The sequence below is a fragment of the Camelina sativa genome, chromosome 7 (genome assembly GCF_030686135.1).
Source record: "Camelina sativa cultivar CO46 ecotype springtype chromosome 7, ASM3068613v1".
Classification (NCBI taxonomy): domain Eukaryota; kingdom Viridiplantae; phylum Streptophyta; class Magnoliopsida; order Brassicales; family Brassicaceae; genus Camelina; species Camelina sativa.
The window spans coordinates 20,094,912-20,119,950 of record NC_141886.1 but is presented as its reverse complement, the minus strand read 5'-3'; the positions used below and the strand labels follow the sequence as shown (position 1 = coordinate 20,119,950).

General features: G+C 35.8%; 5 protein-coding genes, 2 long non-coding RNA genes and 1 pseudogene across 8 annotated transcripts; 4 read left to right on the top strand and 4 right to left on the bottom strand.

The window, feature by feature from the left end:
• Window positions 1-301: 301 nt before the first annotated feature.
• On the top strand, window positions 302-4,386 carry LOC104701369 (uncharacterized). The gene is made up of 15 exons (XM_010417038.2): window positions 302-515; window positions 611-686; window positions 947-1,081; window positions 1,174-1,627; window positions 1,716-1,795; window positions 2,039-2,114; window positions 2,206-2,376; window positions 2,816-2,920; window positions 3,013-3,108; window positions 3,191-3,283; window positions 3,381-3,419; window positions 3,532-3,573; window positions 3,660-3,787; window positions 3,867-3,993; window positions 4,083-4,386. Exons 1-15 carry the CDS (start codon window positions 434-436, stop codon window positions 4,230-4,232), a joined length of 1,854 nt encoding a protein of 617 aa, XP_010415340.1. The 5' UTR covers window positions 302-433; the 3' UTR covers window positions 4,233-4,386.
• A 172-nt stretch (window positions 4,387-4,558) lies between these two features.
• Window positions 4,559-5,448, bottom strand: LOC104704711 (putative F-box protein At1g67623 pseudogene; annotated as a pseudogene). Its single transcript, XR_015562869.1, has one exon. The product of XR_015562869.1 is annotated as a putative F-box protein At1g67623 pseudogene (transcript).
• A 239-nt stretch (window positions 5,449-5,687) lies between these two features.
• On the bottom strand, window positions 5,688-7,199 carry LOC104701368 (protein Iojap-related, mitochondrial). The gene is made up of 4 exons (XM_010417037.3): window positions 6,779-7,199; window positions 6,517-6,601; window positions 6,307-6,410; window positions 5,688-5,791 (listed from the first exon to the last, which is right to left on the bottom strand). The coding sequence occupies exons 1-4, from the start codon at window positions 7,082-7,084 to the stop codon at window positions 5,717-5,719; spliced, it is 570 nt and encodes a 189-aa protein (XP_010415339.2). The 5' UTR covers window positions 7,085-7,199; the 3' UTR covers window positions 5,688-5,716.
• A 698-nt stretch (window positions 7,200-7,897) lies between these two features.
• Window positions 7,898-9,753, top strand: LOC104701365 (uncharacterized). Its single transcript, XM_010417036.3, has 5 exons — window positions 7,898-8,473; window positions 8,655-8,811; window positions 8,926-8,976; window positions 9,066-9,158; window positions 9,402-9,753. Exons 1-5 carry the CDS (start codon window positions 8,355-8,357, stop codon window positions 9,477-9,479), a joined length of 498 nt encoding a protein of 165 aa, XP_010415338.1. The 5' UTR covers window positions 7,898-8,354; the 3' UTR covers window positions 9,480-9,753.
• A 2,090-nt stretch (window positions 9,754-11,843) lies between these two features.
• Window positions 11,844-13,550, top strand: LOC104701364 (uncharacterized). The gene is made up of 3 exons (XM_010417035.3): window positions 11,844-12,963; window positions 13,081-13,162; window positions 13,280-13,550. Exons 1-3 carry the CDS (start codon window positions 12,215-12,217, stop codon window positions 13,499-13,501), a joined length of 1,053 nt encoding a protein of 350 aa, XP_010415337.1. The 5' UTR covers window positions 11,844-12,214; the 3' UTR covers window positions 13,502-13,550.
• A 2,675-nt stretch (window positions 13,551-16,225) lies between these two features.
• On the bottom strand, window positions 16,226-17,528 carry LOC104701363 (uncharacterized). Its single transcript, XR_753809.3, has 2 exons — window positions 16,942-17,528; window positions 16,226-16,632 (listed from the first exon to the last, which is right to left on the bottom strand). It is a non-coding gene; the product is annotated as an uncharacterized LOC104701363 (long non-coding RNA).
• A 2,355-nt stretch (window positions 17,529-19,883) lies between these two features.
• LOC147941491 (uncharacterized) lies at window positions 19,884-20,771 on the top strand. The gene has a single exon (XM_087458537.1). It carries the CDS (start codon window positions 19,884-19,886, stop codon window positions 20,769-20,771), a length of 888 nt encoding a protein of 295 aa, XP_087314663.1.
• Window positions 20,772-21,865: 1,094 nt separating this feature from the next.
• Window positions 21,866-23,331, bottom strand: LOC147941490 (uncharacterized). Its single transcript, XR_015560741.1, has 4 exons — window positions 22,794-23,331; window positions 22,638-22,672; window positions 22,381-22,504; window positions 21,866-22,300 (listed from the first exon to the last, which is right to left on the bottom strand). It is a non-coding gene; the product is annotated as an uncharacterized LOC147941490 (long non-coding RNA).
• Window positions 23,332-25,039: the final 1,708 nt, after the last annotated feature.

Genomic DNA, 25,039 nt, shown 5'->3' with positions numbered 1-25,039 from the left:
AATTAAAATTATAGAACAAGTCTAGAAACTTCTTACTTATACAAAGAAAAAAGAAGAAGGTAAATTGATATTTAAAAACTTGTTTACGATCAACAAATTTAGTATTTCATAAAACATATATATATATATATATATATATATAAAAACCTAAACCTAAGCAGCTAAAATATTTTACCCCCAAAAAATGCTAAAGAGTAAATAATCCAAGACCCTTCAAATTGAAGGCCCATTAAAAAACTTTGGGTCCAGTAAATATAACCATCCTCCCGCCCTAAACCAGTCATTTCCCCGCCACTTTCCCTTCGTCTTCTCCAATCTCCACTCGCCACAACAACAACAAAAAAAAGCCTCTCTCTCTCTCTCTCTCTCTCTCTCTCTTCGAAACGCAGAGACTCTCTGCCAGATAGTGAGTGATAGTGAAGTTGAAAGAGCGATGGCTACGGATGAGGAGATTAAAAACGAATTCAAAAGAAGCGGATTTACTCTTGTGGAAGAAGACGAGATTCTTAAACAATGTAAGCGGCGAGGCGACACTCTCTATCCCCTAATGAACTATTTTACTCTCTGCCCAGATCTTATGACTGTTTGTTTCTTTGTTCTAATCAATCAGGTGTCACTCTCTGTATAAACTACAGTCTTAACCCTTCTGATCTCGTTTCAAGTTGGGAACTTTATCATCTCAATCGGTAAAAAATCACTTCTTTTTTAAATTCGCCATCTACCCAATTGCTCCAATTTATTTTCAAATTCAATGCTTTTAGTCCCCAATAGAGATTGTTAAGTGTATGTGTACTAGTTCAACAACGAGTAGTGAAGTTATGAGTTTCATGTTTGAGAGTGGTTGTGTTAGTGGCCTACTATGTATAACTTTCCTTGGTGATGTTATTTTTTGAAGTAGAGAATTGATTTTTTGTTTTTTCCTTTGTGTTTGTGTTGGATGCAACAGACAGCTTCTTGATCAAACTGTTAACAAGGATGAGATGGATGGGTTTGTATTGCATCTTCAGAATGAACAGAAAGAATCCATTATGAGAGAGGAAGAATCTGGTCTGCATCTTTACTCAAATAGAGATGTAGATATGTAAGTTCTTTTTACCAGGTTTCTTTTTTTCATTGCATCAACTTTTACCAGGTTTGTTTTTGAAAGGCATGTAAATTTGGTTTTTGATCTAGGCTTTTGGACAAGGTGCCTGAAGATACTGAAGAGATTGTAACTACCCCTACAAACAAGTCTCAACGGTTACATCCGGATCCATTTGATTCGATAAGTAGATCAAGAGATTACGGTTACTCTACTGGGAAGTCAGTTGGACATGTGACACCTTTTGGGCGACGAATCGAAAAGTTTGTGGTGAAGTTCAACATAGGTAATGTGGCGGCTCATGCAGAGAATGGAACCAACAATGATGTAGAAGACGGCGAGGATGATATCATTAAGAGAGTTCAAACCAGCCAGCGGTGTTCTCTAAAAGTCAATGGCTCAGGCCCTGAACCAGGTTGCAGGTTCATGTATGACAGAACTGAGGACAGGTTTAATTCACTTGAGAACCGGATCGTAAGGCATGCTGATGCATTTGCTGCCTCAGGCTTATATGAGGAACAGGTGGATCCTGCTGTTGCTTCACAGGTAGCTTTGCTTGTACACACTACGTTCATGTCAAATAAGTTAACATTGGGGTATAGAGTTGCTTACATTGTGCTACGGATTGCTTCAGAGAAGCATATTTGCGGTGGGAATGATTTGCTGTGATGCAGAAGGGCATTTGAATGACAAGTCCATTCTATTGCAGAGCAGGTAACTCAATTATGGCTTCACTTGTCTTTGTATATTATTGCGAAGGATTATGACTCCTGTCTTAGAAAAAGTTGTAAAATTCAGATGCATAAGCTTTTTAGAATTTGGATACCCAAATGACTTAATACATTGTGGTCCTATATAGGTATAATCGTATATAGCTAGTTATTGGCATAACTGTCTTTTAAACATGAAATATCCAACGTCTCCCTATCCTAATGCCAACAAACTCGATGATTTCAGTGCCGAGCGTACTTCAGGACAGCGTGTTCCAGTGGACTTAAACAAACTAGATCAGTTCTCCATTTTCCCTGGCCAGGTGATAGCTTAAAGCCAACAGCTTTAGGTTCTGTTTTTTTTTTCTCAGAGACTCGTAATATTTATGTGGATGTGGTCTTAATATAATGCAGATAGTTGGCATTGAGGGACAAAATCCTAGTGGACATTATCTCACGGCATCCAAGCTAGTAGATTCAGTTCTTACTGCTGATGCGGATCTACCTCCTGCTAAGAGGCAAAACTTGGATCAGGAGGTCGTAACGTCTGCAGAAGAATCTCATGAATTATCAGGGGTTTCATTTGTAAGTATGCAATCATCCTTTATATCTCGGCTGTACTAGTATTTGTTTTTCTTCAACTTCAAAGGTAACATTGAATTTTTCTGTCTTTACTTATTCGGGCACATTCTTTCCTACATATACACACATAAACAATTATTGCGAGTGAGTGAAATGCAAAATGTTGGAAATATAAAGATCACAAAGCTGATTTGGTTACCTAAGTTGGTAATTTCAAAGAGCTCCTTTAGTTACTGACTTCGATATTGCCAGTCAATATTAGTATGTTGAAAAGTATGTATGTATACTTTTTGGCGGTATTCGAAAAGTATGTATGTATTGATGTTCTTTCATGCATAGATATTATGTTTTCATTAACAAGCACAAGGGTGGTTTGTTCAGAAACATCATAATATTCTAGTTGGGGATTCGAAATGATGCTTGAAGTTCTTCCTGTTGATAGATAATTGCATCTGGACCATTCACCACATCAGACAACTTGCTGTTTGAGCCGCTGAATGAGCTACTAGCCTATGCAAGAAGAAAGTCACCACAGTTACTCGTGCTGGTGAGTAACGAGAATGCATTCAGACATTCTGTAGACTTTTTCTCTTGTGTGATTGTGTCTTGGGGTCACTTATGTTTTATTTCCAAACTCAGCTTGGACCATTTGTGGATTCTGAGCATCCAGAGATTAAGAATGGAACTGTTGATGCCACATTTAATGAGATATTTCAAGTGGAAGTCCTCAGGAAGGTACTGAAAATAGGACAATAGATATATTGTAACACTGACTGACTTTGGAATAAACAGAGATTTTTATGTTTGAGTTTCTCAGTTGCAAGATTATACGGAGTTCATGGGTTCAGAAGTAAGAGTGGTTCTGGTGCCATCCATCCGTGATGCTAACCATGATTTCATATTCCCACAGGTGCTCTTTTCTCTTTCTCTCAAAATCTCTCTTCTCGCATTTACGCATTTCTCTTCTCTATGTTGATGTGACAAGTTTCCCCTTTTTGTGTTATCAGCCTCCTTTCGACATTCACATACCTGATCTCGAACATCAGGTATTAGATTATTCTCATTAACAAAGTCTCCGTTTCATCACTTAATGTTCCTTGCACAGGTGGATATATATATTTACTGTATTTTTCGTCTTTCTCTCCTCATACATTACAGATGACCAGTCTATCAAATCCGGGAACCTTTGAGGCAAACCAGGTAAGAAAATCACTGTGGCAGTTCTCTTCTAAGAAGCCAGGTTTTTTCAAGTTCTTACAATGTAAGCATTAATTGGATATTCTCAGGTAAAGGTAGGTTGTTGCACGGTGGATGTACTAAAACACCTGAGTGGTGAAGAGATGTCAAAAAATCCAATTGGAGTCCCCACTGACCGCATGTCCAGACTTGCTAGCCATCTCCTCCGTCAGCGAAGGTAACTTTTGCATTTAGTAGTTCCATCTATATATTCTCAGCTACCAAATACTCAAAAAATTGGGATACTTATCGAACAGCTTTTATCCTCTGTATCCACCTCCCGAGAGCCTCCCTTATGATTCCTCACTCGCTCCTAAGGCGCTAGAGATTTCATCAATCCCGGATATTCTCCTGCTTCCATCAGACATGAGGTACTTCGTGAAGGTGAGTCAGTATGTTAATAGTGGCATCAAACTCAGAAGCTAGAAGCTAAAAGAAGAGTTGCTGAATATGTTTTTCTTAATGTTGTGAAGGTTTTATCTCTTGGGGAAGGGGAAGATGCAGTCAAGTGTGTGTGTGTAAACCCGGGGAGACTTGCGAAAGGAGAAGGGGCAGGTACTTTTGTTGAGCTTACCTACAAGGGCTCTCCGGAATTAATGCACGCTTCCATCATCTCTATTTAAAACAGAACCTGCAGTGTTTAGCCAATTCTGGTAGTTTCATATATAAGAGAAGTTTTTGGTTCCTCATTCTTTTCATGCTACCATTAATTTATACGCCATGTAGTCTTCAGTTGTATAGTAAATCTCCCTCATCAAGAATCACAAATTCAAAGAATATGCCAAACGGAACTCATCTTTTATGTTTATTTGTTTACCAAAGTCAAAGAGGAGTGAATGAGATTATAAAATTTCTATCCGAAAGAACTCTAATTTACGGTTAGGTTGATGCCAATAGAAGCACTTTTTGGCCATTACTCTTCCTCATATGAATGTATCCAAGACGCATATAAAGTAAAACCAAATTTCTTATATATTAGTTAATTTTCAATTTAATACATTATATTGATCACTAAATCCTCTTACAGAACAGTTCAACTTCGTGATCCCACAGACAAAACTCACAAGCAGAAGAAGTATTCATGTCTTCGTCTTCGCCGTATGGATTCCTTGCTAAGAACGTCGTGGTTTTACCGTCGCACTTGCACTTCTCTCGAACGTATTCTGTTTTGAGTCGTTCCATCACCGGGTTGGCATGATCCCAAACGAACTCTCTAATCTTTTCAATCATGTGTCGAAGTTCCACCAGATCCTCTATCGTAGTTGACATCAACGGCTTTACAAGAGAAGACAAGATCTTGAAACCCTTTTGTTTTGTTTTGCCTCCAAGACAGATTAGAATCAGCCCATAAACATATTTTGCCTCTTTGTTTCCTTTTTCTGCAGCTTTAGCTAAATATTTGAGTCCTTTGTGCTCACGGTTATCAAGAAAGTAGTGGATGAATCCTCTGCGAAACAAAGCTTCGGGGTTTCCATTCTTGCGACATCTTTTGAAAAAATTGGAGAACGTTTCATGGTCGTGATTCCATGGGAGCAGAGGGGTTTCTTGGAGCGAAAGTCGGCAGAGAACATATTGATCATCGCAGATATTACGAAACGGTTTCGAAACTAATCTGAGACTACGAACCTCTGACAAGGAAGAAGCTGCGATGCTTGACGAAATCTCCACAAGAAGATCTTCCGGTAAAGAATCGAGGCAAATTCTTGTTTTCTTAGATTTCCTTATAGACGAAGAAGACGAGAACAGAGAGGATGATACCATGTTGTTGTTGTTGTTGTTGTTGAGATTCAAGAATACATGTTTTCAATTTGGCCAGATCCCTTTTATAATTTATGTAGAGAGCTAAATTCGTTTTTTCCTTTTTTGATTAGGAGAGATAAATTTTCCTTTTCCATATTATATTTTCCTTTTCCAAATTTTCCATTTTGATTAGGAGAGGCTCTTTTGAGCTAATCTATTCAGTTGTTGTTCAAAAAAAAAAAATAATAATAATAAAAATAAATAGACATGTGACTTAAAAAAAACAGGAAAGTTATTGATAAAATAGGCTTAAAATCCTATTCTCAACCCGATAGACTCGAGAAGATTGTATGTCCATCGAACAGAATCAAGAACTCACTTTCGCCGGTTTCCTTTTCGAATTGTTTATTGGTCTGACCTTTACAAAAGCCTTTTGAAGATCCTACAACAACAACAACAACAACAAAAAAGTTTCATTAGAATCAATAATGACAATAAACTTATGCGTTATAAACTAAACTACTCAACTGTTTTGTCATGAGCACTTGAGCAGATCAACAAAAATAGAATAATACCTCATTGTAAAGAGCTTCAAGAGATCAGAAGATATATATGTAAATTAATCCTAAAATAGATTCTATAATAGCAAGAGAAGCATGTAGTCACATATGGCGGAGATGCTATCTAATAACTGATTAGGTTCAAATCAAAACAATCAAACTACTCAAGCAAGAGACAGTCCTTCCCATATCCTCATACAAAAGTATAGCATCAAGGAAGCATATCAACTCAAAATAAACGACATACTTCCTAATACAATCTCCACCTCCGTGTTCAGATGATGTATAAAGACAGAAACCCAAACTAAAAGTTTCAGCTTTTATTCACAATCACACAAAATGAAGCAGTAAACCACTAATGTAAGGCGTTCAAAAAAAAACATGCGACTTGTTTTACCTGAAGATCAGAAGAATCAGTACCAGATGTTTCAGCAGTCCAAAGGCTTTCCAAATTGAAATAAACCCTGGCCTTCTCATCAAGTGCATGGACTACAAACTTTCCTACACGACGGTATCCAGAGAATTACAGCCAAACACAACAACTCCAAAGAAAGTATAAAAAAAATCAACACTTTGTGTAGAATAGAAGAAACATGAACACACGAACCGTAGTCTATGACAACCCACTTGCTATCGTACCCTTGCACAGAAGGCAGCATTATATGTTTTGCTCCTTTCTGCTTTTGCTTGGCCTGTGAAGAGCAATACAACAACAAGAAACCATTTGATCACTCTCTTTATAATGTTCACAAAATAACAAATTTCACAAAACAGAGCTACTTCAGTTATCCATCAAAGGTCAATTCTAACATATCGAATTCACAAAATTATTGGCTAAACCCAAAATCAAACAATCTCAACGTGTGTACCTTATAGACTAATGCTTGAGCGATGTTTTTTAAGTGCCAATCGGATCTTCCGGTGGCGACGACCATGTAATCGGCCCAGAAGCAGTGATTGTGAGTTGGAACCACCGTAACGTTATCAGCTTTCACGTCGGCGAGTATCTTCTCCACTTCGGGAAGAGTGAGAATCTCTGAGACATCTTTGGCCCCCGCGGTTGAAGAAAAAAATGGAGAGGAGGCTAAGATGCGATTCGGAGCACAAGATAAACCTAGCTTCCATGATTGATCTTGAATAAGAGAGGAGCAACGAGATCGGAGAGCCGTCAACATGATGATTGATGATGAGCTAGTTGCGAAAATGGCCAAGATTGGGGTTAAACCCTAATTACCGACTTGATTGACCGGAGCGGTGTTGCGCCTCTCTTGCGATTTTTCCGTTTTTTTGTTTGCGGCTTTAATCATTAGCAAATAAAATAAAATAAAAATTTATATATGTAATCACATCATAATTAAAATGAAATTACAGACATGAATGTATCAATTAACTGTTTTGTCCACTGAAAAAAAAAAAAAAGTTTCAATCAATTGTTTTAAATATTGATTAACATAATGTCTAAAATTAGCCAAATATAGCCTTATTGGAGACATTCACCAAAGGGTCAAATCACCCACGTTGCATCTACTCTAACAACATGTTGTATTCATTTCTTTATCTAGAGAGATCCGACATGATTACGCAAAAACTTGTGATTGAACATAAGCGTTTTTTTTTTTTAAGAAAGCAAACATGTTTTAAGTTATACGGGATAAACCAAACCATCTGCAACTTTAAATTACTGAAACTATAAGTTTTTTTGGTTAATTAAAGAAAATAAAAAACACTACTAGTATAATTATATTTTCCACCTTAATTGTTAGACTTCTGTTACATAATTATAGACATTTTTTATGTAACATTAAATAACAAGTTGTTCTTACGTTAAAGCCTAAAAAGCATATTCCTTAGCAAACAGAGCAGCATATTCGGCTCAATCACTTTGTCTTAGACATAGGAATCATAGATAGATCCGAAATTAATTTAACGTGTATTTTCAGTAATTCTAATAATATATACACACACTCTATATATGCATTTTTAAAACTGTCTTCTGGATTAAAAAAGAAAAAACTTGACTTACAATAAAAGCTCTATACAAATACTCAAGAAAAAAGAAAAAAACCTTGGATATATCAACAGAAATATATTATACTGTATATAGTTTCGGATAAATTAATATAAATCAATACTACTAAAAAAAACTTAACCTCATCAGTAATCCTACATAGAGGATCGTGTAGACTTGCTAGTAAAAGAAACAATAAATAATCGTTTGTTGTTTGTTGCCGAAGAAAAAAAAGAGTGAGAAAACAAAATTGAGGAAGAAGAAGAAGAAGAAGAAAGCATTAGAGAGAGTCTCAAAGGTAAAGCTTACAACACGCAACCTTATGGATTCATGTCGTCTCTGTCTCTGTATCTTCTTCTTCTTGCTGTAGAAGAGTTACCGCGTGCGTGATTGAAACCCTACGATCAAGATCCATCAGATCACCTATATTGATAAAAATGGATGAATCGGTGGCTTCATCTTCGTCTCACTATATCTCAATTTTCACAAATTTTCCTCTCATCTCCGCCGTCTTAGCTTTCACCATCGCACAATTCATCAAATTCTTCACCTCCTGGTACGTTTTCATATCCATGGAAAAGGGGTGAGAGGCAGAGAGATATGTTCTTGACTCTTTGTTTATATGTTTCTTTGATCATATTTTTTTAGATTAGTAGCTTCTGATCATCTGGTATAATATGAATCTTGAAGCTCTGGTGTGAGTTTTTTTTTTTTTTTTTTTTTTTTTTTGTGTGTAGGTATAAGGAAAGGAGATGGGATTTGAAAAGGCTTGTTGGGTCTGGAGGTATGCCTTCTTCACATTCAGCAACAGTTACAGCTTTAGCTTTAGCTGTTGGTTTACAAGAAGGCTTTGGAGGTTCACATTTCGCTATCGCTTTGGTTCTCACTTCCATTGTATGTCTTTGCTAATTACTCGCTTTTATACCCTTTCTTATATCATCAGTCACTTCAGGGGATGGTTATATTCTGATGAGGGAATTGTTATTTTTTTTGTGTTTGTGTGTGCAGGTGATGTATGATGCAACTGGTGTAAGATTACATGCTGGACGCCAAGCTGAGGTTTAAATTTGTTGTTTTTGCTTTTGGTGTCAGAACTCTGAAGCTGTGTTCTGTTTACTGATTTGGGTCTGCTTCTTTATATTATTCAGGTTCTGAATCAGATTGTGTACGAACTTCCTGCAGAGCATCCTCTGGCTGAAAGCATACCTTTGCGTGAACTTCTAGGTCATACTCCTCCTCAGGTGAGTAAGTCCATACCAAGTCAGATCACACTAAGCCTTGATCAACAGGGACTTATATATGGTTTTTTTATGTAAGACTAGTAACAGAATGATTGTGGTCAACAGGGACTTATATATGGTTTTTCATGTAAGACTAGTAACAGAATGGTTGTGATCAACAGGGACTTATATATGGTTTTTTATGTAAGACTAGTAACAGAATGATTGTGGTCAGTACCTGAGCTTTATTTTTGGTGTTATCAGGTCGTTGCTGGTGGAATGCTTGGGATTTCTACAGCAGTTGTTGGGTACTTAGTCACCTTGATAGGCAAGTCAGCTTAGGTGCAGCAATGTCTCGCCTTTTATGCTCCATATATAGTGTGTCAAAGCCACTGGTAGGTAGTGTTGAAGCAGCCATGACGTGCAAATGGACTCTGGAAACTAGGTTTCATTGGCCGTAGTTTATTTCTTCTTTTTTTATTTTTTGTTGCTCAGCTCGTATGATTGACACCATAGTATAGGTTTGATCTTGTAAGAAAACAATGAAACTTCATTGCAAAAAGCTTTATCTCTATGAAAAGCACAGCTAGTGCTGATTTCCTCTGTTTATTTTAAACACATATCTTAGCATTAACTATTTCTTCTTCCACATTGAAGATGGCACGATCGAGCTAGCTGATATATGATTCCTCTAATGGTGATAGTATAAGGAGTAATAGCTTTTTATGTTGACACAACCTCACTTTATTAAAACAAACAGGTCAAGATAGTCAGGGTCATGTGAGCTATTAAGTACCTCTGATGGAGATATTCATGCATCGATTTATTTAACCCGCAAGTTACCTTTGGTATTCATTTAGCCACGGATTGACCACTAAAATGGTTTTGATCAACAATCTTTATTTTAAGGGTGTGGCAAATCGGTGGGCAGTTCCATTGAGGAGATAGATGTTGTGTCCATGTGTTCGATGTAAGAACATAAAGCGTCATGATGCATATACAGTGGGATGACATCTATATTTTAAGGGTGTTACGGATGATTACGACTTGTGGACGTGTCAGTGGTGAAGGCTCTATGAGAACTCAAACATAAACTCAGCCACAATTGCAACCTTAACCACATCCGCATCAAGTGCGAACAATGAGTTGAATATGGAGGAGTACGACTGTACGACCCTCCATAAACAACCATTTGTTCCGGTTTTCAATTATTTAATCGTTGAACAATATTACTACTGAGGTGGAACCAAAATATAATTTAGCGGCTATTTGCATAGATAAAGATAAGTAAGAAAAGATAAGGAAGACCTTAATATCCAAACCACATTTGGAAAATACTAGAGACTACAAGGATCACAAGTTCAAGTCCAATGTGATGTCCATGTAACTAGGGTTATTAGTAAGATAATGTAATAAAAACCTTGATGGTAACTTTGAGAGTTATCCTTATAAAATGTCAATCAAAATCTTTTCAAGTTTTTTTCCCCTTTTTGTTATTTGCATCTTAATAAAGCTCTGAAAGGAATTATTGCATTTTCTATGTTATAATATTACTTTTTCAATAAGCTCATTAAAGCAAAAAACTATTCTTGTCAACATTTTCAAACTCTTCTTTGCATTGTGCCCACAACTTTATATCCATGTTATTCACATTTATTGTTACATTCTTGTACATTAATCCCATACATTTTACATCCAATCCCTCCTTTTAAAAATTAGAATGCTTATCAAAAAATAGAAAATGTGAGTTAAAAAAAGAAGGTACCATAGCATAACATAACATAATAATGAATGAATCCTAAGAAACCAAAAAAAAAAAAAAATGCAGAGTAGGGGGACCTGTCAAAGACCACGTGACTTTGTCAGTCAAACCCGGACCGACAAAACCCATATCTCACCGCTCCTTCCAATATCTTTAACCGTACACGTGTCCTCATCTCTACACAACCAGAAAAAAAACCAACGGACAATCTCCGATGTTTCCTATTTTTTTCTCCATAATGGAGGTAAGTTTTATTTTAATGGTCCTCTATTTTCATCTTTAAAATAAAAATTGCTATTTTTTCTCTATTTATAGAGGAACTTTTATAAAAAAAATAAGGTTCTTCTATAAATGAAGGAAAAAAATAGCAATCATTACGTAAAACTATCTTAAATTTACCTCTATTATAAAATTTCTCTATTATAAAATTTTTAGACATAAAAATAGAGGATCATTAGGATGTTCTAACATAAAAATCTTAAATCTAAAGTTACCTCTATTATAAAACTATCTTAAATTTACCTCTATTATAAAATTTCTCTATTATAAAATTTTTCTATTATAGATATAAAAATAGAGAACCATTACAAATGTTCTAACATAAAAATCTTAAATCTAAAGTTACCGTTAAAAAGTACAACTGTTTAGCAGTAGTAGTAGAATCTTAAAAAGGAAAAAAATACATTACTATCGGGAACAACATAATTAACTTTTTCCAAAACTCTTTATATACTTCTCCCAAGATTCCTCCTAATTGTTTGTGATTGTTCCCATTGCATATTTTACATCATTATCATCACCTTTATTATAATGGTGATTTACTTAGCCACTTCCTCCCCACGTACACATGATTAGTCACTTTTTATAACTTTTACAATATTATATTACTATCACAAACCAGGTCTGAGCGTTACTATAAACCCCTATTAATTTTAGAACAACAAACCAAAAAAATAATAGTGGGTCTGTATGATGTTATGCCATTTATACAGAACAAAACAGAGTTAAATAGGAGTTTTATAAAGACTATCATATTCTTCTCTAATACACAACAGCCCATCTGGTATTAATGTCTCTCTACTTCTGAATCTCTCACTTCATCATCAAGTGGGTTCTATGAGAGTGACGACTCTTTGATTCCTTCGCCACATCTTTCTCCCCTCCCCTCACTTTGTTATTATTATCCTTTCAACATCCTTCTATGTCATCTCTCTATCCATGTATTCACAAAACAAAATAGCTTCTGATATTTTTTTTTTGTAGGATGTTATAAGAAACATATCTCTGTGTTGTATTGTGTTTTGTTTTGTAAGAAATGAGATCTGGTGTAGCAGATAACAAAGGATGGATTGGACCATCGACTCCGGAGATATCGAATGGTTTTGAGTTCCAGAAAGGTTCTAACCGGACACCAAACCATCACCGGTCTACTATGGGGAAGCCTGCACCGTCGAAATGGGACGATGCTCAGAAATGGCTTTCTGGTGTAGGGCTTGGTCGTGGCGGTGGCGGTGGTGGTGAGAAGAGTAGTCATCACTCCAGGAATAATAAGCCGAGAAACTCCAACGCTGATGATCTTAGACTTATAGCTTCGGCTTCACAGAGGGAACGTGAAGGAGAAGATCAGTATGTTGATGTTGAATACGAAGACGAAGAAGCGGCGGCGGGAAGGCCGGAGGTTGAGACGAAGAACGTTGACTGTGGTGAATCTGTTTGGAGGAAAGAGAGTAGTATTAATCCTACGGCTGTGATTAGATCGGTTTGTGTGAGGGATATGGGGACTGAGATGACTCCTATTGGGAGTCAAGAACCTTCAAGAACAGCTACACCGGTGCGAGCTACAACGCCGGTTGGGAGAAGTCCTGTGACTTCACCGGTGAGGGCTTTGCAACGTGGCGAGGCGGTGGGGACGGTGACGGAGACTGTGATGAATGTTAGGAGGGTAGAGAGTAGTAATAATGAGATGAGTAATAATGGCTTTGGAGAGAGTAAGAAGGCAATGAGTGCTATGGAAGCTCGAGCCATGGCTTGGGATGAAGCCGAACGGGCTAAGTTTATGGCTAGGTGATTAAATATTAATTGGTTTAATTGATCGATGGTTTAAATCTGTGTTAATGTGATTAGTGTTTGAGTTAGTGTTTGAGATTGAGTGCTTTTTGGTATTTTGTTGTGGATCATAAGGTATAAGAGAGAGGAAGTGAAGATACAAGCTTGGGAGAATCATGAGAAGAGAAAGGCGGAGATGGAGATGAAGAAAATGGAGGTAATAATGTTGTGTGTAATTGAGGGATTAGTATTATATATTAGTTTCAACCAAATTGAGACTTATATGTGTTTTGGATTGAAAAGGTATGAGAACAATGTGTGGATGTGTGTGTAGGTGAAGGCAGATAGAATGAAAGCAAGGGCAGAGGAGAAGCTAGCAAACAAGCTAGCGGCGACAAAAAGGATAGCGGAAGAGAGGAGGGCAAACGCGGAGGCGAAGCTGAACGAAAAGGCGGTGAGGACTTCAGAAAAGGCTGATTATATAAGGAGAAGTGGTCATTTGCCTTCTTCTTTCTCATTCTCCTTTAAGCTTCCTTCTCGCTGTTGGTGTCAATAGTCTTGTGTATTCTCATTATTTATCTTTAGAAATGTAATCGTATGGATTATTTAGTGATTCAATAACTAACGCAAAAAAAAAAAAGGGTACTTCAATGGTTTGTTTTGGGGGAGTGTAGATAGAAGAAAAAGGAGAGATATGACTTATGAGACATGAATGAGTTTAAGATATTGAGCCAGGGTCTCTTCAGAGTTAGCTAGACAAGGTCCCCACGAGTCATTAGAATACTATAGACACTAACTTTTTTTTAGATACATAAACACATTGGGAACCTATAATATTTGATATTACGGGTAAAATCAAAAGTTAGCTTTTCAGCTAAGCAATGATAATAAGTAAATAAGATATGATGGGAAAGTAAAGTTAACACTACTGATAGTGATTTTGATAGTTGGACTCATATAATTAGACAAAGCTAGTCATAAACGCGAACAATGTGGGATGAAGGAGAAGTAGAAATGATTAGATTGATAAGATTGTGACTAGTCATATTGTTCTAGAAAACGTTATATGCGGTCCCCTAATGTTATGTGACCATAAAGGCATAAACCGTGGCAATCATTTTCAGGTGTTGAAATTGGTCATTTCAATTATTAAGCATATTTAGTCAGTCATAAACAGTCTTATACAATTTTAGGTAGCTTGAGATGCTCCTAACTGGTCTTAGGCGATTATAGACAAACGTTAATCAGTTAACATTTTTTGTTTTGTATGTTTGTCAAATTTTTGTTATATATGCATGATATATATATATATATATACATATAGATTTATCTTGGCGGAAAATATGATTAGTAAAGTTGATATATGTTACTTGATATAAATTGAATTGATTTGGTGGTAATATTTATACATGTTGAGTTCAGATATGATATTGAGAAATACCCTACAATAGCAATCATCTAAATTTTTATTCTAAAGTTAGCACCCACTCTCAAAAATTCCAAACGTAGAATTAGTTAAAATATTAATATATTTTTTTTTATCTTAGATAATAAATTAATTGAAGGAAACGGAGGCGAACAAAACGATGAACCTTGGACTAAATTTATTTTCACCACTCTTTTGTTTCCAGCGATGTGGATAAAAGTGAAAGCTCCAGATTTCGAGTCTCTTCTCGACAATAACCCTTTTCGGCGAAAACAACCTCAACAAATTAAAGGTGAGAAGAAAAGAAATGAGGAGAAGGGTGAAGAAGAAACAATTTTCTCTGTGAAGACGAAAAATTCTAAAAAGGAGAAGAAACTAAATTTTCAGATTCTGAGAAAGAGACTAATTCAGAGGTTGTTTTAGAAACTGGATTGGATTCAAAAAGGAAGAGAAGATGAGATTGGGAACAAATATGAGGGAATCGTTGAGATGAATAAGGAGAAGAAGGTTGGTGAGAAGAGGACGAAAGCTGATGAAGTAGCTGATCCAATGGTTTTAAAAGAAAGATTTGGTGATGAGAGTAAGCTTGTTAGCACTGTTTTCGTTGGGAATTTGATATTTAAGGTTAAGAAAAAATCATCTTGAGGAGATTTAGTAATTTGGGTGTAATTGAATCCGTGAGGATACGTTATGTGCCTATTATCAATGTGAGTTTCTTATAGCTTTAAGATGAGTTATTTAGATTGAGTTTTGTGTTTAATTGTTGATTTTGTTTGTTTTTTTTGCAATTGATTAGTCACAATGCTGAAACAAAATCGATGAGAAAGCTTAAGGTCTGTGCTTGAAACCATGTATTGTAATTCTGATTTTGAAGGTTTAGTGAAGAAAAGTCTAATGTCAATCTGTTTGAAACAGAGAAGTATGTTAAAGCTTCTTTGGCATATAACATGTCTCTAGTAATATAACCTCTTAGCCTAAGAGTTATGTGTAGATTGATTAATGGTTTTATGTTATATTCAGTTTGATGGCAATAATATCCGCGTTGATAGAGCAGGTCCGTCTTGTAAGAAACGGAAAAGTCAGGTTGATGCTCGTTTGTATGATACTAAGAGGACAGTCTTTATGGTTAATCTCCCTTTTGATGTGAAGGTTAGTTGTTTGTATTAGTCTTAGGACTCTTCTGTTTAATTTTGCAATAATAGAACACCATCTCAACCATGGAACGTTTGTAAAATCTGTATAATGCTTATATTCGTCAAAAGTTTGCACTTGAATGTATTATGATCATCCTACTTCTTGAATTATCTTTAAATCGAAGAGAACTTGTAACAGTAAATATGTTCGTGAAAGTTTTCATGAATTTTTATGAAATTCATCATTAATTTATTTTTCCATGAACGTCTTCCTGAATTTCGATAAAGCCTTCCTAAATATTTGGGAATCCTTCCTGAATATTTTATGATCATTTAACAATTTTTTACTTGGATGTATTATGTAAGAGTAAATATATTCATCAAATTTTTCATGAATTTTTATGAAATCATTCATGAATTTATTTTTCAATGAAGGATTTCCTAAAATTCGAGAAAGTCTTCCTAAATATCTGAGAATCCTTCCAGAATGTTTTATGATTATTTAACAATTTTGTGCTTGAATGTATAATGATCATCCTACTTCTTGAATTTTCTTAAAATGAAAGAGAACTTGTAACAGTGAATATGTTCATGAAAGTCTTTATGAATTTTTATGAAATATTTCATGAATTTCTATGAAATACTTCATGAATTTATTTTCCATGATGGTCATCCTGAAATTAGATAAATTCTTCCTAAATATCTGGGAATCCTTCCTGAATGTTTGATTCATATCCTTCTTATATATTTATCAGTGAAAACATAGTTACATAGCAAAGAAGTTAGCCTTCAATATACAACAACAAGATCAAACAAACTACCTAAGAAACTCAAAACCAAAGAAGCTAGCTTTCATTATACTTTCACTATGTCTCTCAGTCACCTTCTCCGCCATCTCTGCACCACCGCCACCACTTTGATATCATCTAACAACTTAGTAGCTTCCTGAAATTTTTATTTGGAACATAGAGCATCGACCAAAATACCTAAACCAGAAGCGCATCCAGCATGATCATTGGGAGCAAAAGCATAAATATAAGCTTCAGCATCATCAAGTTTCCCTTTCTTGAAAATCTTCTTCACCAAAATGGAATGTGTGACAGCACATATAATGCCACACACGGAGATCTGGTTGAAGATGACATCAACCGTATCAAAACACTTCACCAACACAATTTAATTAAATCAAGAAACCATATAATTAAACAAAAACAAGGACGAGACTAAAGCTCATGATTGAGAGACCCAAATCACAAATTAGTCAATTTACTAAAAATCTGAAATATTTCTGAAAATGAGTAAGGGGAGTCGATCACAACAAATGAGTCAATGTGACAAATAAAAGCGATACGACCTACAATCAAAATTTCGAATCGAGGATCCAAAATCCAGAATTGAGAATAGAGCCTCACATACATAATCTAAAATCGAGCTTACCTTGAGTTTTAAATCAGAACAAGTGTGCACCAAGCTGCTTGGAAAATATCATCACCACTCTCTTTCGTCCCACAATCTCAGGCCTAGGAGTCGCAACCTTCCATGTCCGGCGCTGCGTGGCGGTGGTATTAGACCCTATCGCTGCTGAACTAGACCTCCTCATCAGTCGTCACAGGACCCAAATCGTGGTTGTGGGATCGACCGATCAACAATAGCCTCACCGAAGATCAGATCTCTGCTCGTGCCACCGGCTTCCCCAACACCACCGTTCGCAAGCGATTCGATTTGACGGTAATCAAAGTTGGATTTTTTCTCTCCAGCAAGAATTGGCGTCCATCTAGTCTCCGCCGTCGTGTTAGCCACCGTCTATGATCTGATTCTCTCTCACTGTGTTCTTTCTCGCCGCTAGAACACTAATTCTTTAATTTTCAGAATTTCAACATTTTGTTTAACCCTTCTTTTAATATAACTTTATTAATGATATATAAAATTGTGCTAATTTTGGAACATTTCAGCTAATGTGATAGTTTTGAGAAAAAAAAACTTAAATTGATGCTATTTCTGAGAATTTCTCTATGATATTTGATGATTTTTTTTTTACTTGTTTGCATATGGATAAACTCTATATGGTTTTGGTAAATTATGAATTTCTTATGTAAATACTTTAATTTCATATTTTCAAATGATTTTTTTTTGTCTAATTCTCATTTACGATAATCTTTAATGTTTTAGTTTTGATATCGGATGGATTTGGACGTAGATTAGATTTTTCATCAATTTGAAGATTTTTTTCAACAACTATTTCAAGATTTTTATATTTTGAATTTTACTATTTATAAATGATGATATGTCATATGTTATACTATGATATTTCATATATATTTAGATTCTAAATTTATAAATGGCCAAATATCCCTTAGATCATTATTAGGCAGTAGACGTTGGATTGTCATTTCACTTAACATCTAATTAATTTTTTTGCTAAATTTTTATAAATGCTCATCAAATTAGGTTTTTAGTATATTATTGTTGTCATATACACTCAAGAGTATAATTATTTTATGGGAAAATTCAATATAAATTCTCCAACTAAATTACGATAAGCTTTTTAATACCTCAATTAATTTTGTATCCAAATAAATACTTTAACTATTTTTTATGCCTATTTTAAATCACCAACTATGATGCAAATACTAATTTTACTATGCCTCTCTAACCGACGTTAACGACACTTAAACGATCTGTAACAGAAGTTAACTTTCAGTTTAGTATCTAACCACGGTTATGTCCAGACTTTTAATTTATATTTTTTTGACAAAAACACTAAATCTTTAAATAATTTGAGAGAGAGGAATTGAAAATACAACATTCAAAGCAGTCAATATCATTTATAATAAGAAATAATATGTGTTTGAAATTGAAAATCAAACAAAAACAATATTTGGGGAGTTTAGAAACCATCAAAACAAAATCACTGATACTACGTTTAAGAACAAAATAAAAAAAAACACTACTTGGGTTGAGAGCCACCTCCTATCTCTCTTGATTTAGGTCCCCAACATTCAAATACACGATCACTAAAATGACACATATACACGCCCTGACCTCTTGGCATTGTCACCTTCTTACGAGCTTGTCCTCTTCCAGGAGGGCGTCCACGACGGCCACGACCACGTCCAGAAGATACACTAGATGACAACATTGCAACAAAAGGTGGAGGAACAGTACATGAAACCGAGACAACGGAAGATTGAGATTGATTAGGCGTAGGTGGTGGAATGGAAGGTTGTGATTGACTAGTAATGCGCTTTCTTGGTCGATATGGGTTGATGTCTCCCGCATCCTGTCATATTAAAAGAATCTTACATGTAAACAATCTCATAAGAAAAGTTCTCAACAACATGTTAAAAAAGAGTAAGAACACGTACAAGTATCTTATGAGGCCTTCCACGTTTGCGTGATGGACCTTGTTTAACAAAAGCTTCATTTTTGCAAGTGGTACGATTATGTCCTACCTTCTTACAATTACCACATGTTACTATCCTGCCATCTCTAGTCACTCTTTTTGGATTGGAGGACACTCATGTGCTGCCTTTATCCTGTTTTTCTTAGGTCTTCCTGGCATTACTTCCTCTTTGAACAACCTTGCAATAGTTCCCTGTTTTAGCATCCTAGCTCTTAGATGATTCGTAGATGATAAGAAAAATAAAATGAATCCATGTGAAAATCATAAACAAACAATGTCAAGATCGGAGCATTAGATCTATTACACCTTAATAAGCGACCAAAACAACCACATAAACAAATTATCTGCCTTGAATCATATCTCATATTGTTGATCAAGGAGGACATGAGACCAATGCTGTAAGGTCGAGTGTCCGTACGGTCTGTACGACCGTTCGTACAAGTCATTGCTAATGGGCTATGGTTCATGTAAGAGAATAGGAACAGAGGCCCTTATGATACTAAGACATACTGGAGGAAGAGAAGGATCTAGAAGAGTTATGAATTGCAGAGAGTCTTAAGGAGTCACATGTTATCTTGGTTGACGAGACCAACAAGTCAAACAAGGATCACAAGTCACTCTCATCATAGACGTTCTGCAACACAAAATCACTTTATGTCCCTTTCATTCTTAATGTCTCTGTAACGGCTATATGCTGTAGTAGTGCCTATATATGGCATGTAACATACAACCGAAATAATCTAATCTAAGTATTCTATTCTTTGCTCATTCTCTTTTACTTTTTGTACGATTTTACTTCCGCAATTCTAACATGGTATCAGAGCAAGGTTGTTGATTCTTAACAACCCAACTCTTCTATCCATTCTCTCTCACTCTCGTTCGTGACTATTCTTCTTAACATCTCCTTGTTTCACACTAAAATCTCTCTATTTTTACTCATACTAGAAATTTGTCCAACGGTCCATACCATTTGATCATGGAAAACTCAAAGCCGCTTTTGTTACCAACAGTCCTTAAGGGAGGAAACTACCTCTTGTGGTCAAGAACCACCAAAACTGCACTATGTGGACGAGGAATCTGGAGCCACATCGAAGGAACCAGAGCTCCAACGAAATTCAACAAAGAAGATGGTAAAGAAATCATCAAAGAAGATGAGGAGGCAGCTAAACTCGAAGAAGAAGCTAAATGGTTTCAAGAAGATCAAACTGTCCTCTCTATACTCCAAAACTCACTTGAAGCTCCTATTCTCGAAGCTTACTCATATCGTGAGACCGCTAATGAATTATGGGAAACACTCAAGAATGTTTTTGGCAACATCTCCAATCTTACTCAAGTCTTTGAAGTCAAGAAAGCTATCAATGATTTAACTCAAGAGGATATGGAGTTCAACAAAAATTTTGGAAAATTTAGGTCCATGTGGGCAGAGTTTGAAATGCTCAGACCAAATACCATGGATTCTGTGGTGCTTAACGGGAGGAGGGAACAGGACAAGGTCTTTGCTCTTCTCCTCACTCTGAATCCTACGTTTAACGACCTCATAAAGCATATCCTGAGGTCGGATAAACTACCAAGTCTCGATGATGTATGCTCTCAGATTCAGAAGGAACAAGGTTCACTAGGCCTCTTTAGTGGGAAAGGAGAACTCTCGATGGAAAACAAAGGAGCCTATCGACCTGATGAGAAAATATCAAAGGGAGGATGTGAACACTACACGCAAAAGAATCACACCAAGGATAAGTGTTGGTTCCTGCATCCTCATCTCAGACCAAACATCACGAACAAAGAACCAAGGGCTAACATAACGCAAGTCAAGGCTGAGCAGAGTGTAACATGCACATCGAACAATGGAGAGGAGACTATGTAAAAAAATCAGATTTGGAAGCCCTCTTCAAATCCTTAGCCGCTATGAAGGACTCTAGTAAAACCTTCTTTACTCATAGCTCAAGTAGGTCTCTAGTTGTTGATTCAGGTGCATCGCACCATATGATTAGTAACTCGAGCTTACTTGATGATATTAAACCGGCTAGAGGCAATGTTATAATAGCAAATGGAGATAGTATCCCAGTTCAAGGAATTGGTAACTTAAAGTTGTTTGATAAAGAGTCAAAGGCATTTATATGCCTAATTTTACATCTAACCTTCTCTCTGTTAAAAGGGCAATAAATGATCTAAATTGTTATGCTATATTTGGGCCTAATGATGTTCACTTTCAGGATTTTGAGACTGGAAATCTACTTGGAGGAGGCGGTAGCAAATATGATCTTTATATTCTTGATGATATCTCACCAAGTCCCTCTAAATCTTTCTTTACTAGTTGTCTAGGTGTTTCTTTTAGTGCTATGTGGCATGCTAGATTAGGTCATCCTCATTCTCGTGCACTTGAATTGATGATACCTAATGTATATTTTGATCATTCTAGTTGTGAGGCTTGTATTCTTAGAAAGCATTGTAAGACTGTTTTTCATAATTCTACTACTATCTATGACAAGTGCTTTGATCTAGTTCATCCGGATGTTTGGACATCACCATGCGTATCTAGAGACAACAACAAGTATTTCGTGACTTTCATTGATGAAAAATCCAAATATACTTGGACAACCTTACTTCTTGCAAAAGATCGTGTGATTGATGCATTTATAAACTTTCAAAATTATGTGTCTAACCAATTTAATACTAAGATCAAAGTGTTTAGAACAGATAATGGAGGTGAATATATAAGCACTCGATTCAAAGAACACCTAGCTAAACACGACATCCTGCACCAAATGAGTTGTCCTTACACTCCTCAACAAAATAGAGTTGCAGAGAGGAAGAATAGACATCTAATGGAGGTTGCACGCTCAATGATGTTTCATACCAAGGTCCCTAAACGATACTGGGGAGATGCAGTAATGACAGCATGTTATTTGATCAGTAGGATTCCAACAAAAATACTCGATGATGTATCACCATTTGAGGTAATGAACAAGGTAAAACCATCTATTGATCATTTAAAAGTATTTGGTTGTGTTTGCTTTGTACTTGTACCAGGAGAACTTAGAAACAAGCTGGACGCGAAGAGCACCAAGTGTATGTTTCTCGGTTATTCAACAACACAGAAAGGATATAAATGCTTTGATCCTACCAACAACCGTATGTGTGTGTCAAGAGATGTCAAGTTCATTGAAAACCAAGGCTAATTTGATAAGGTGGATTGGAATGACTTGAAAAACCTGGCAACACCAACTGATCAATCCGCTAGTTTCAAGTTTCTTCTTTATCACATTGGATCTTCAACGAGATCGGAGTCATCACCACTGATACAACAAGAGTCAGCTCCTGCAAATCTGGATGAACACTCCTCTGCTCACACAAGTGACAATCAAGAACCTGGTGCGGATTCACCGACTCCACCTGCAACAACGGTTAGTGCGTCTGAGGGGGAGACAACAACGACTCTACCTGCAGAAACAGAGGAGCTTGAACCAACTCACCAACCGTTGTGACGTAGTGTTTGTACGATATCGCATCCGTCTACATGGAGAGATCAACAATTTTACTATAACAGTCAAGTTGTAGCTCATCCGATTCAAGCTGTTTGCTCTCTCGCTCATCTACCTGCAGAACATCAAGCATTTTTAGGGAAAATTGATGAACATGATATTCCAAGAAGCTATGAAGAGGCCAAGGAAAGCAAAGAGTGGCTTAATGCAGTAGATGATGAAGTAGGAGCCATGGAGCGTAATCATACGTGGGATGAAGCAGATCTTCCACCGGGAAAGAAAGCTGTGAGTTCAAAGTGAGTATTTACTATCAAATATCTAAGTAACGGGGACATAGAATGATACAAAGCTCGATTGGTGGCTCGCGGATTCACACAAACATATGGAGAAGATTACAAAGATACCTTTGCTCTGGTTGCTAAGCTTCACACTGTAAGAGTTGTGCTTTCATTAGCTACTAACTTATCTTGGGAGTTATGACAGATAGATATGAAAAATGCATTTTTACAAGGAGAACTTAAAGAGGAGGTTTATATGACTCCACCACCGGGTCTTGAAGATTCAATCACACCTGGAAAAGTGCTGCAATTAAGAAAAGCCATATACGGTCTTAAACAATCACTAAGAGCTTGGTACCATAAATTGAGCTCCACACTCATAAGCCATGGCTTCAAAAGATCTTATGCTGATAATACTCTCTTAACTCTTCAGAGTGAGAAAGGTATAGTCGTTGTCCTCATTTATGTTGATGACTTAATCATATCTGGGGACAACACTGAAGGTATTCAAGAAGCTAAAACCTTTCTCAATTCAGTTTTCGATATAAAAGATCTAGGAGAGCTTAAGGGGGGTGGTATTGGTTTGAGATGTATGAAGATTTTTGAAGAGTTCAACAAAATCATTAAAAGTGAATAAGTGAAAGATTATTAAAGATTGCTAGAGAGTTTTGTTGATTAGTTTTCTAAAATCTTGTAAAGTCCTCCAAACAATCCATGTATTTTTATGATACTTTCCATGACTTTATTTTGTAAAGAAAATGTCTAAAATCATGAACCAATAACATAATAATTGAACTCATTAACAATCCTAGATTTTTTTGTTTTAATTGAATAACACAAAACTTTTAATGACTTTATAAAAGGGAAAAAGCCAAAAAATACCCCATCTAATTTTTATTTGGAAGTTTAATACCTGGTCTTTTTTGGTTGGAAGTTTAATACCCGGTCTAATTTTTGTTGTCATTAAAAAGCTTTGTTTATATTTGTGTTGGTTGATTAGCACCTTCGAGTTAATAGCCGTTATTGGCAGTAACGGAATCGCTAACTCGGGTTAAAAATTAACCCCACGTGGTTTATTAAACTAAATCAAAGACATTGTTACCCTTCAATTTTAGTTTTCCCCAAATCAAGTTCGAGAGAATAGAAGAACCCTAAATCATTTTCGGGCCGGGCTCAAACATATGCGGACATACCTAGTAATTGTACCCTCCTCTTGACCTTCTTCACCTGAGGTTTCCACTCTTCGATTTCCACCTATATAGCTTAGCTCAGTTTGAAACAGCATATCTCACTCTGTATAACGTTCCATGCACTCTTCTTCCAATTTACGAGCGCCTGAGTAAAATATATACTTTCCTGACTTATAGCTAGGGATGCTTGGTTGCTCAAAAAAAAAAAAAAAAAAAAGCTAGGGGTGATTAAATGATATTGGAAATAAAGAATATTTTAAAATTCTTTTTCTATACTTTTATTTGAAAAGTTTGGCCATGTAGGTTTTATAATAATCAAAAACCTAATTATACCCTCAATTTTATAGAAAATTAAAAAAAAAATTATAACTTCCTAATTTAAGAATACTATAAAATAATAGTTTTATTGAAATTCCTATGTAAATATATGGTCCGTTTAAATTTATAAATTAATTATCATATAAATTAACATATATATATACTAGATTAGGACCCGTCCGATGTGCGGGTTTAGAGTTAAAAAAAAATTAAATTTATAAAGAATATAAAAATTTTTTTTAGTAAATAAAAATTATCTATAAAAATAAATAGTTACACGGAGTTTTCCAATGTGATATTTGGTGTAAAAGGTGCGACTCTGCGGTTGAGGCTATTAATCATGTTTTCTTTGAATGTCCTCGCTCGTGTGAAGTTTGGGATTTATCTTTGACTCTGGTGTCGTTAGAGGAAATTTCATATGTGTCAGTGTACTCGAATTTGGATTTTGTTTTCTGAAGGGATGTCTCTCAACAAAGTGATCCTGATCAATTTCTTTGAGTTTAACTCGCTAGAGTTCTTCCCACTATTCTCCATCTCTTGGAACCCGCGTGCATCAAATACAAAGGCAGATTGTCTTGCCCGTGCTTCGCGTTCTCTTATCTCTGAATTTTCTTTTGTAAACCCTTTCCCTCCAGCTTGGACAATTAAGTGAGGAATTTCCTTTTAATTTATTGTTTGGGTGAAAAAAATAAATAAATAGATACACTTTTAGTTGTAGATGAGTTCAAAGTTATTAAAATATAATTAAATTTAACAAAGAATATATATTTAATTCTTTTCATAAGTAAAAACAATATATAAAAGTAAAGAGATAAATTAGTTATAGAAAATATTTGTTTTGTTTGGTATAATACACTAATGTAT

Coding starts and splice junctions, on each gene's coding strand:
- LOC104701369 (XM_010417038.2), top strand. CDS start 434: ATGGCTACGGATGAGGAGATTAAAAACGAATTCAAAAGAAGCGGATTT. Junction 3,284..3,380: donor ATGATTTCATATTCCCACAG/GTGCTCTTTTCT, acceptor TTGTGTTATCAG/CCTCCTTTCGACATTCACAT. Junction 3,420..3,531: donor TACCTGATCTCGAACATCAG/GTATTAGATTAT, acceptor CATACATTACAG/ATGACCAGTCTATCAAATCC.
- LOC104701368 (XM_010417037.3), bottom strand. CDS start 7,084: ATGTTGACGGCTCTCCGATCTCGTTGCTCCTCTCTTATTCAAGATCAA. Junction 6,602..6,778: donor CTCAAGCATTAGTCTATAAG/GTACACACGTTG, acceptor TGCTCTTCACAG/GCCAAGCAAAAGCAGAAAGG. Junction 6,411..6,516: donor GTGGGTTGTCATAGACTACG/GTTCGTGTGTTC, acceptor ACCGTCGTGTAG/GAAAGTTTGTAGTCCATGCA.
- LOC104701365 (XM_010417036.3), top strand. CDS start 8,355: ATGGATGAATCGGTGGCTTCATCTTCGTCTCACTATATCTCAATTTTC. Junction 8,812..8,925: donor CTTTGGTTCTCACTTCCATT/GTATGTCTTTGC, acceptor TTGTGTGTGCAG/GTGATGTATGATGCAACTGG. Junction 8,977..9,065: donor ATGCTGGACGCCAAGCTGAG/GTTTAAATTTGT, acceptor TATATTATTCAG/GTTCTGAATCAGATTGTGTA.
- LOC104701364 (XM_010417035.3), top strand. CDS start 12,215: ATGAGATCTGGTGTAGCAGATAACAAAGGATGGATTGGACCATCGACT. Junction 12,964..13,080: donor CGGGCTAAGTTTATGGCTAG/GTGATTAAATAT, acceptor GTGGATCATAAG/GTATAAGAGAGAGGAAGTGA. Junction 13,163..13,279: donor TGGAGATGAAGAAAATGGAG/GTAATAATGTTG, acceptor ATGTGTGTGTAG/GTGAAGGCAGATAGAATGAA.
- LOC147941491 (XM_087458537.1), top strand. CDS start 19,884: ATGGAAAACTCAAAGCCGCTTTTGTTACCAACAGTCCTTAAGGGAGGA.